This window comes from Chamaea fasciata, unplaced genomic scaffold (assembly GCF_029207755.1).
Source record: "Chamaea fasciata isolate MVZ Bird 193981 ecotype frontalis unplaced genomic scaffold, bChaFas1.0.hap1 SCAF_1, whole genome shotgun sequence".
Taxonomy (NCBI): Eukaryota; Metazoa; Chordata; class Aves; order Passeriformes; family Sylviidae; genus Chamaea; species Chamaea fasciata.
The window spans coordinates 58,861,751-58,873,846 of record NW_027094086.1 but is presented as its reverse complement, the minus strand read 5'-3'; the positions used below and the strand labels follow the sequence as shown (position 1 = coordinate 58,873,846).

Genomic DNA, 12,096 nt, shown 5'->3' with positions numbered 1-12,096 from the left:
CCAAACACCCTGGCTAAGAAGGAGAAGGAAAACTGGAGCAGAACAACAAGACTCTGGAGAACTGTAACTAGCTCGAGTTGCTTCAAGTTCTAATAAATGTCTAGTGAGTATGTAGGCTACTAAACCTTTTAGAGAACTCCTCCTTTCTTGGTGAAAGGGTTGCAACTCAACCAAGAAAAATTTCAAAACCGCAACTGATTTGAAAAGGCAATGCAAATAAGCAGCCTCACCACAGAGAATTCCAAAAAGTATTGGAGCAGCTGTGAAACAAACACTCAACATTAGCACTGTAGTGTTACCACTAAAAGGTTTCCCATCATTTGTTTTTCTTTATAAAGTAATACCTAAATACTGAAGACTAAGTTTTTAAATTTAGCTCCTAATTTAATATGTAATTACCACTGCCCTGATGGTGTTTTAATGGCAATGTATTTTTATTGGTGACTTCAAATGAACCTCATCTGATCACCTTAACCCTTCTCTCATCATGCTTTAGTTAATGACTCATTACCTGTAGTCACACCAGGGACATCTGTAAGGCTTTTCTCCAGTATGGACACGCTTATGTCGTGTCAGATGCGATTGTGTTGTGGAAGCAAAGTTACACTCATCACATTTGAATGGTTTCTCTCCTAGAAGGTGACAAGAGAAGATTATCAGTTTTCATCTACAGAAAAGAAAGACAAGCCCAAATTTCCAGCATATCCCTTGAGACAGATTTAAGCCCAGGTATATATAGCAAACCAAATACAACATAAATTTCCAAATACAATGCAATAATTGCAAACTATAACAGAAACACATCAGCATCCAACTGACTTCCCATGTGGAATTACACAGTAGCAAAAAGGAGGAGAAAGAATAGCACTGAAACAGAGTAACATTGTTATGGGGTCTTATTTCATGAAAATACAATAACCAGGTAACAGGCATTCCTCTCACACAACACCTTTTCTTTAAGCTGGGCCAAGAACAGCCCCAAAAACAACATCGGGGGAGGCAGAAGGTGAAAAATCACACTGATGCTTGTATTCAGCACCTGCTCAGAAAGGAACATCTCCAGGTGAAAAGTGTCTTTGTCTTCATCTCCAACCTAAATTTTTAATGTTATCCTTTCAATAATATAAATAAACTGGGACTGAGAATATGAACCAGAACTCTGTGTTCTGTTCACCCTATCTTGTCTGCTAGTCTTCTGCCCTTGTGATTTTTTTCTGAACAGTAGGCCAATTATCAGTAGAAGGACTTGAAAGGTTAATGAAAATAAAACAAACAAACAAAAACCAACCACCAAACCTAGACTAGGACAATATTTTCAGAAGACTAAAATTCAATCTCTGCTGAATGTGCAGCAGCACTGAAAATTTCTAGAGGAGTACTAACTGAAGAAAAGTAAAAATCTCTATTGTCTAAGTTGTTATGTGAAAAGAATACTTTTCCTTCCACTGGAGGAGTCTACCCCTTAAAAGACACTAAGACAAAACCTCATAACCAATACACACACTGTGATGACTAGCGAAGACACCCGCATCTCATATTTCCAACTGGTTTCCACAGAAATATTCTATGCGGTTTACAGACAGATATAGTTACCATTTAGGGAGGAAACAGGTTTCCTTCGTATGGAGAAGGCAAAAGCCGGCTCCTAACTTAGGTGATCTTCACTGCAGTGTGCAAGCCTTCAGAAGTATTTATCTAAAAACTACAGTAGGAATCAACGTCCCCAACTTAAGAAGTCTGGATAAAACTTCTAGGGACAGACATCTACCCTGTAGACTGTTCAGAAGTCTAGGACAAGCAGTTTCAAAATTGAACCCTAAGCCTACTAGCAGGTACAATCGGAAGTTTTTCAGACTGACAGAAAACACAGCACTAGCATAAGACTATCAGTAAGAGCAGCCTGTTGCAATCAGTAGTAAAAGGCCACTCCCAAATGGCCGTGCCTCCAAGACAAATTTTTCAAGGCGTTTATTGCATGAGACACTGAAGGTTTTGAAACAGACTTTGCCAGAATTCTGAGAACAGAGAGAAATATGCATTTTTCATTCTTGGAGATTGTTGCGGTTTTTCCTCCCAAGGGAAAAAGATACTCAAGGTCCTCAAGGCCTGAAAAGCCCCTAATGTGGGATGGAAAGACAACAGAGCAGCTTCTGAAAGCTCCATAAAGAGTTGGAATAATTGCTTTTAGCAGCTGCGGGAGAGAATAGCAGCCAATGTTTTTCATTTATTGTTTCATGGGACAAGGAAAGGTGAAGGGGCAGGACACAAAGCCGAAGCCTCTATGCTGGACAAATTGAGACTGCTAGAAAGTATGTCTTTCCTGCCCCAAATGGGGTTTTCTTGTCAGACCCTGACATTCTGCTCTGGAGAAGCTGATTGTCCCAGCAGCTTGCATGGTAGTGGCTGCTGCTTCAATTAAACTCTCTGGGAGGCCATAGACTCCCTAGCAACATAACCTGTTCTTGAACTGAAGATTTCCAGTTCTGATTTATTTTATCATCTAGCATTAAAGAAGATAGCAACATTTTCAGCCCGAAGTAGTTAGGCCACGGGTATTTTAGGTAACATACATACTTATTTTAACTGCTTTCATTTAAAATGCACTAGAACCTTGCCAACTTTCCCTCTTGTAAAAAAAGGCAGATCTGAACTGAAAGGGGATTTTTAGTTTGCCATTCAGGGGAGAATGGATCAAGTAAAGGTTTGTTGCTGTGCCAGGGCAGGGCCAGTGTATCTGACAGCCAAGCCAGGGCCTGTTGAAGCCAGGAGGGCTTGCAAATTCCATCGTGACTGTAAGAAAAATGATAATCCTTGCCCACTGCTCCAGGAAGTTTCTCCTTAGGAAATCCTTGCGGCTAACTGCTCCTGTCAAGTAGACTATGTGTAAATCTCACCTGACAGAAAATACATCACAGCAGTACCACACAACAAAAGCCAACTAAGTGGGGAGGAAAAAAGAGAGCCTAGCACAGCCAGTAATTCTTAGCAGCTCTATGTAAGAAACAGTATTTTTATGGAAAATAAACCAGGTTAATTAGTACAGTTGAAAAAAAACCTAAAAGACAACTAAATATTTCTTAGGGCCGGGTGATATTGAAGAGTGTATTAGCTACAGGAGTACTTTTATTTGTTTGTGTATTTATTTTTTTATTTATTAAAGTTTTCCACAGACCTACTGATTTAAGATTTTTTTTTTGTCTTCCCTATCTATGGGCCAGGATGCTTCTAATCAGTCTTTGTGTCCCAGTTTTCCTTCTACCCTTCTTGCCCCCAGACATTTCAGGCAATAAATGTAATTCTTTTAATACAGGCTGCCATTAAAAATTCCAAAAGGACTCTTGTTCACCTACAGTCAAGGTTCTACTTCGTACGAAGTTATAATTACACAAATAAAAATACCAGTATTGACAGTATTTTTTTAAACAACAGTATGTAATAACTTTAAAATAGAGTATCCATAACCGTAAGGACAAAGCCTACATATTTAAAGACCAATAAAGGTAAAAAAATGAAATCACACGCTCTCCCCCCCTTACCATTACAGAAGACTTGTCTGTCTCTCACTATCTCTACGTCTACTAAAAACAAGCCCCATGATAAAAAAGGATAGGTGACCCAAACTGATTAAATGGTCAACAAGCTCTGTGGGACAAGAAAAAAGAAGGACACACATTCCAAGATCAAGGAGCCATTTCCTGGGTGTTTTCTTGGTTTTAAACACAAGCACTTTCAAAAAGCTACATTTCTTGACCACAGGATTACAAATGAAATGGCTTTGTATTTTTGACAATACTGCAATCAACTTCTGAAGTGCATCTGTTGTTTAAGTTATCTGACGTGGAAAATTTGAGTTCCAAAAATCAGAAATTGGGAAAAAAAAAATTACAATAGGGCCAGCTCATAAGGAGCACTAGTACATAGGAAAAGTTATTAAAGCTGCTGCTAACCAGTACCTGAAGTTTTGGGGGTTTTTTTGTCTTGCTACAATTTCTCTTAGGTAGGGAGTAAATTTCAAAAACCCAGGGTTTTGGTGTCTTTGCTGGTCAAAGGTTTGCTATAATCAATTCACCAATGTGCTGCAAATGTTGGTGTAAATAGAAAAGGGAAAACAACAAAGATGCCCTTCAAATTTCATCTCTTCTCTTGCTGAAAAGAGCAATAAGTCTTCTTACTGTGCTACATTTCCTGTGGTATTCAATGCTATAATTTTTTTAAGCTGTAGTGGGGAAGTTGAAGGGAAGAGGCTACATTATACATTAAATTCAATGCCGAGTAATGTAACTACACATTAAAGTCAAAGTGCAGTTCACATGAGAAATAGAAACACAAAGTGAGTCACTCATCTGGATAAAAACACATATATTATTAAATTTTCTTTCTTTATTACATTGACCTATAAATGTCTTGAGAAGTGCCAGATTGAAATGAGGGAGCAGAAGCAATCATACAAACAGTGCTCTGTACGATATAAGCTACCATCTTCAAAAATGCATGAAAATTTTTGAACAAAGACATGATCTCCTTAAGCAGTTCCATAGGTTCATGGTGACTGTCACAGAAGTGCACAGTAAGTGTAGTTACCCACTAACACTTTACTACTGTGATGAACTTCTATCATCCCTGGGAAGATCTCACCACAACCAACCCATGGGAAGCAAATGCAGACTGTTGACATGTAGAAGATGAGGATGGGGTTTTTGAAATTTGCAGGAGTACTAACCAATATTAAAAAAGGGATTTCGTGCAAGAGAACACAGGCTGTGACTGATCAACAGTATTGGACTGAGACAGCTACTACAGCACAAAATGGAAGTTTACCAGGAAACATGTAGAAGAACGTGCAAACAAAGGAGGTGAGCAGAACAATAAGAGCAAGAACATAAAGAAAAGACATTTTAAAAAAAGAAATTGTTTCCATGTTTTCATTTCAAGCCAGAAATAATTACCCCTGCTTTTTTTTTCTCTCTTATGCAATTTCCTAGTTGATCATGATTAAGGCAAAATATTTAAATTATCTGATATTATATGCTTCTGATATGGGTTTATGTGTGTGTGTGTTTTACTTTTGGTTTAGAGGTTATTTACCCTTTCTTGTTACAAAATTCAGGTAATCGTTTAATTCTTTGTGTAATTCAACTTACTCTAAATCCAGAAAAAACTATCTTCAGGAGGATTTTCTAACTGGAACAAAATACAAATCAAAAAAACTTGCTTCAGGATGCCTCAAAACACAAAATCTTTCCTTCTTAGCCTTGTTGAGACACCAGAACTACAGCATCTATGCTCCTGAGGCACCACAAACTATCCCTTATTTACCACATAGCACCAGCTGATACTGCGCGCGGTCCAAGTCTCTTAAGACAGTTTATCACAGCCTAGGCAGCCACAAGTGCCTATTGTAAAGCATTTGGCAGACAGAGATGTAAGCAATCCTTTCAGTGTGATAAAATTCTGGTCAAACTCTTATTCTGGACCACTCCTTAAGTTGCCATTGCTTCAATTCACAAAATAGAAGTTTAGGCCACGGATATTTACATTGTCAGTGAAAGACATTCAGAATACCAGTCAGATTCTTGCAGAATAGGACTGGAAGAAGGTGCACTCAAGTCATAAAATAATGTTGGAACATCTTCCCAAGACAAAATCAGCCAAGGACTTTGCTTATTCTCTGTCCAAAGTGTCTGTTTCTCATAGGACCGCATCATCATTAAGGACATGACATATTCAAAAGACAATAAACACGTAAACTGCTAAAACACCAGGAATCTCTTGACAGGTCAAATTATTTGTTCCTACTTTACAGTTGAGAAGGCCTATATCAAGGAAATCTTTATGCAGAAGTATTAAAGTTTTTTAAGTCTTAAAACTAAAGACTGCTTCTTTCAGTTTAACATCAATGTACTTTTCATTCAAAACCAACAACAGCTCTTCAAGGGATAACATCCTATTTACCAAACTGGTCTCTATAGTTTGCTGCAAGGGTGACCAAGGGCCATATTCTGCCAGCTTTTTTCACTCCAAGTTATACTACATGCCCCCTGTAATATTTCCAAAGAAAATGCATCCTTCACAAGATAAAGGCATTTCTCCAGGTACAAAGAAAGAATCTCATCTAAAAACAGAAAAACAGAATAAGAAATACCAGAATAAAGGGTATCAAAAGTCTAAGTGGCTGGTCCTACAGCCAGTCTTCTCTTGTGTCAAATCTCTACCAGCAGGTGAACATTTCTCTGGGGTGTCAGGAAATCTCAGGCCTTGAGGCTGGGACAAGAGGAGACTTGTTAAGTTGGTTAAGACTCCTTAACTACATGGGAGGATTAGTTCATTTGCCCTTGAATTGTGGGCCTCTGACAGGTGACAGAAGTAAATCTTGGACTGGAAGACGTTCTGTGTCAGGCCCCTAGACAGCTGTATTACAGTAGTCAATTATTTAAGCCATTTAGACTATTTTTGATACCTATCCCTTTCAAAACTAATCGTAATTTGATTTGGCATTCTGCTTTGGGAAAATTGTGCCAACGGGGGACAGAGGAAAGAAAAAGGTACAAAGAAAAGTACAAGGAGGAATGCATGCAGCTAATGACTGAGATAAAGTTGAGCACTGGATGAAAATACAATGGAACCCATGTAAGTGCAAGAGTGCCAGCAAAGGTGGATTGTGTCATTCTCCTTGAAACAAATAGAAGGTACAGATAATTTTTCTGCTAAAGAATCATCTCTGATTGTTTGTGCCAGAGAGGCAGATAAATGCCAAAAAGATAGATCCCTCTGCCTCTGAGATACTGTCCTATACAGTATAAAGTTAATAGCAAAGTAATAACGAGCCTCCAGTCCTGACATAAAATATAAAGTTATGCTTGCTAGATGCAAGCTTCATGATCTATAACCTGTAAATCCCTGTGATCATAGCACAAGAAGCCTCTACCATACTGGCAAAAGCAGGGCAAAAATGCCTTCAAAAACCTGGATGCCTTTTCACCAGGAGTACACCATATTTTCAGCCTAATTTTGCACACAAATCAGGAAATAAAATAGGTTTTCTCCTGGCTGGTGGCCTAATGATACCATACATATATATTTAATGATAAGGGCTTACATTTCTGAGAAACTAGATCTGCACTCACATAATAGGTACAGACAAGAATGGTAAATACAAGAATCTGCATTTCTTCTACATCCCCATCCTGAAACAACTGTTTACCATTTGGGTGGCTACATTGACCATGAGTCCTAGATATATGCAAGATCCCAATGTGTTGCATGGCAGGGCGATGAAAAACAAATGGTATTTCCTATCTGCCTGATAACAATGATTTATTTTTGCCAAAGAATTAATTAATTAATTAATCGAAATATTAGCCCATATTTGTTAAACTAGTGCCAACATGTGAAAATTCTTCCAAGGTCTAGAAAAATGGAAACTTTATTACAACTGAAGCATACAGCTTCTTTTCCAGTAGATGTAATTGCTCACGTTATCATTCAGAGTGTAATAATAAGATAACTTATTATATTTGTTAAATTACTTTTTTGGTCACTTGAACAATACAAAGTTCCTGCAGTGGATGGGAACTGACTGTGGCATTATTATTCCACAAATTTATGTTCCTTGTTATTAGAAAAAATATTCCAAAAAAAAGTAGAATTAGTAACTAGACTTGCAAGCAAATTTTGGCCCTGAATACATTTATTTCTGTTTCAAGATATTGCCTGACCAGCACTGAAAATCCCACCTTTCTGAAAGCATCAGAATCTCCTCCAAATATGGTTGCTTTAAATAAACTGAAAACAGGGTGGGAAGAATGGCTTCAGGCTCTCAAGAAAGAGAGTAGCTGCCCTCCAGGAAATTACACATTTAGATGGTATATGTCCTGAATGAAGATTAGTTTATACAGGGACATAATAAAATCTCCCACTGTGATCCCTTTACAAAATCCATGGAAAATTGATGATGTAACAACTATAGCTTCTCATTTGTTAGTCATTTCCTTCCACTGTACATTAGACAATGGTCACTTAACTCACACAGCAATTCCTGATGATATTACATTATCCTCATGATAGTCAGTAAAACAAAAAAACTACAGTGGCTTAAACAGCAACACTTCTACGTCTGTTTGAACAAAATCTATTCAAATAATCAAATACTTACAAGGAACTACTAAAAAGCACAATTAAAGTAGAATGTATTAATAAATGTTTAATACCTACACTTTTTCTGGTCTTCTGAAACTAAGAACCAATTTAATTTTGCCTGATATTAAAATTTTATAACCATGTGGTAGGAAAGCTTTACTAATTCTGGGAGAGAAATCTTGCTTTACATGCCAGCCATGTGGTAACTCTTAAAGTTGCACCTATTAATTACAAACTATCTTAAAATTACGAAAGGGCAACTGAAACAAGACTAGCTTTCAACTATGCTTCAGTCCAAAAAAATTGATTAATTTACATGTATTCTCTAATTTTCACCCAGGGACATTCTAGCAGTCTCTTGCAAAATCTTCACAGTAGGTAATCTATTTGGGCCTTGGAAAAAAAAATTTGCAAACCTAGCATTCATTGAAAGAAGAAAGCCAGTCTTCACAATTTTACTTCCTTCAGAAAAAAACCCCAAAAAACCCAAACCCACCCAAAATACCCCTCACTCTCCCCAAAGCAATTATTCAAACTCCCAGCTAACAGATTTGATGCAGACCCTGGGCACACCAATTTCACAAAAAGGAGGAAAAGCAAAGCAAACAATGAGCCGATGTATTATTTGTGCTGCAACGTGCTATTTGACTTGTGTTACTCCCCAGTGTAGAGTGACTCCCTTGCTGGGGAAAATACAGAGTAAAGAGCAAAGACAGCTTTACTGACCTGTGTGCTGCCGCCGATGCTTGGTGAGGGCATGACGCGTCCCGCCGGCAAAGCCACAAAGGTCACAGAGGAACGACTTCTCGCCTGTTGCAACAATAAACAGATGAGGGACTGCGGAGGTCACAGATCATTAAAACATATCTATCAAGGCTTTCAGGGTTACTAATTCCTCCAATCAAATGTTTCCATGTAAATATGTCAAATGGGAATGAAATTACCACTGCGGTTTATTGACTGTGATAAAATCTGAAAAGCACCACTGAACATAATTACATACTTGTCAGACCCATAAAAATTAGCTTTATTATCAATGGAATGGTTTTGTACAACTTCATTTCTGTTAGATGTCTTCCAGATGGGGCTGCTTTATGCACTTGAACAGTTTTTATGCATATCCTGATTTTTTACAATTCCCATACATCTGGCCTTTCTGTGCTGAGTAAAGATTGCCTGGAAAAAAAAGTTAATATACTGTATATATGATTCTGCTTAAATAAAATATATTTCATTTACTAACAAATTAAAGGTACTGAGAAATTTTCAACAGACTAGGTCACAGTCATCTTTAGTTACCTTCTATTTATTAGTAAGTATTAAATTATTTTCTGGAACACAAGAAGAGTGCAGGCAACAATAAAAGCCAAATTATTCAGTACCAGTGGCAATTCAGCACTGTTTATGTTTCTAAAGTTTTCATGACATAAAGAAAACAGGTCTGGGGATTACTACTGAAATTGCAGCAGAACTCACATTGTTCGTCTTCAAATGATAATTCTTCATTCCAAACCTCCGGACTAATTTGAGAGATTTTGGCAAGCTCAAAACTCATTAAAAATGTACAAATGCCTTCTTTCTGACTTTTTTTTTTTTTTAACATAAGCTAGGATTTTGCCGTTACCTATAAATACAGTTTATCATTTCACAGCAGTATTTTTACTCAGTATATACTAACATGCACAGAAACCTCAGTACATAAAGGCCACATGGAAGGTCACTATGAATAAGTAGCACTAACCTCAGGTATAGTCTCAATAACCTGAGATAAGACTAAATTTTTTTCAAGAATCCCATTAGTCATTTGGAGCTAAATTGTCTCCTTTCACAGTAACACAGCAGAGAGGGTGCTGCTGGGGCAGTGATGCTGGATTCATTGAAACTAACAGTCTCCTTCCAATTCTTCCCCGTGGGGAAGGAAATTTAGCTCTTACAAAAGACGGCTGGGTTAAGAGGTCTGGTGTCAAATTACCAAGTCCTCCTGTGGAGACAGAAGGATGGAAATCTCCATGCTGTATATTCCCACATAAGCAGGCACAGGAATACACAGACTTTCTGCAAAGGCACAGTGCCTCAGTTAACTTTGGATACTGTTCATATAAGCCAGAGACCATCTCGTGAGTGGGAGTTTCCAGAAGAGCCTCACAAGGATCAGCTGCCCTCTCCCACCACCAACTCAATGAGGTCTCTGAGGAACCCCAGCTCCTCATCCCAGCTGCCCCAGTGAGGGAGTCCCTGGGCCCTGTCATACCAGGAGGAAAGCAATTCCAAAGTTTCCAAGGCAGCTTGAATCTACCACCAAAATGGGATGACAAAAGAGCTGGTGAACCTCTGCCATGTAGTGAGGCTACAAAACGCAATGGGCACGTATTTCAGAATTTCACTCTTTCAGAAAAAAGCAAACGGCACATTGTTATTTTCTGCACCCAAATCTGGTCATATAAAGCAGACTGAAATTATACAGGACTTTGGGCCTTTTTGAAATTTTGGTCTGTTGATGAGAGTATCCCAGAAGAGTATCTAAGGTGTGAAATTATTTCTGTACCTCTTTTGGGAGTCAATTCCAGTAATCTTTATTATAATTGAATCTAAAAAAAAACCATCAGAAAAATCAGAACAGAAACCCGTCCTCACTATCACATGAAGAATGCATTTGTGCTAAATGATGTAACAAAGTTTGAATTTTACTGCAAAATGTTTGGCAATAATATAATTGCTGAGGCTACACATGATTATTACAAAGAGATTTCTGCAAAGTCTCTTCCAGGCTTTTTTTAAAATTACTTTATGGCATTTTAAAAATCAGGATCTTCAGCATGTAGCACTTCAATTCATCAAAATATCGAAGAAAAGGAATAGAAGGACTACACATAATGCTTAATTATAATTAAATATTAATTTAATTAATTAATCAATTTTAAGTATAAATCTTTCTAACAAGCCGTAATGCCTAACACCCCAGCATAAAATTCACACTTTAAAGTTAAATGCTGTTCCATGCCTACCAAGAAATTGCTCATCATCTATATATTATCATAAATTAGCTCATATTGTGTTTAACATCTAGGAGCAGACCTGACTATGGCCTGCAGCTTCATACACTAATGAGGACACAGAGCACCTATGGCATCTTTGCAGGCTCATGGATTTACTGGGTAGTTTATATTTGGGCCTTTGCAACAGCTTTTGAACCACAACGAATTCATTCAAAATCAACCAAGGGCTTTAAAGTAGGGACACTGATCCATCCTATAAAACAATTTGCCAGTTAAAACTCCACACTCCTCTGGGTCACATCTAGGAGCTCTCACGGAGGCAGTGCTCTTGAGGGAGGCCTTGGATCTGAAAACATAAGACTAGAGGAAATTTGGCCCCTGATAAGGAAAGGTGGTGATGCATCTGATTTTTTGCAACACTAATTTTCAGGCATATTAATAAATTGATTACCTTATTTGTTGTATGTATCATGGATACATAAAGATATACAAATATCTCCAGAAACACAGAGAGAAAACTTCATCACCTGTGACTTTAAGTTCAGTTGCACAGTATTTCCTAGTCCTGAAGCTTGATGGGCGATGAATCCCTCACATCTAGACACAATATTTCATTTGATGTTTGAGCATGTATTGATACATTGATGTATTTTACATTCTTCTGGATATGCTTAACAATTTTATCATTCCAATCTCAGAATTTGTGACTTTTTAACTTTTAGGAAAATGTAAAGGCAATATTTCACTTGCTGTACAGGGGGCTGATCTAACTTGCCATGTTTATATGATAGGAGAAATGCAATAGAAAATGGTCCTTTTCTTAACAACTTGAATTAGTTTCAAGTGTGCCATTTTGCATTCAAATGTAGAAAGACACGGAAACCAATCCTTTATTTTCTATTAGAAAACAGCCACTGTCCCCTATCTCTCATTATGGTGCAGACTACAAGACCTAACAACAAAA

The 12,096-nt window shown here is 37.7% G+C and overlaps 1 protein-coding gene across 5 annotated transcripts in view; it reads right to left on the bottom strand.

Annotated features, from left to right (window-relative positions):
- ZNF407 (zinc finger protein 407) overlaps positions 1–12,096 on the bottom strand; it is a 332,095-nt gene that overhangs the window by 124,795 nt on the left and 195,204 nt on the right. For all 5 annotated transcript variants that reach the window (XM_066184474.1, XM_066184482.1, XM_066184488.1 and 2 more), the window contains exons 6-7: positions 8,863–8,946; positions 512–632 (exon numbers count right to left, since the gene is read on the bottom strand). In XM_066184474.1, the coding sequence (XP_066040571.1) occupies positions 512–632; positions 8,863–8,946 (205 nt within the window). The remainder of the gene's footprint in view (positions 1–511; positions 633–8,862; positions 8,947–12,096) is intronic.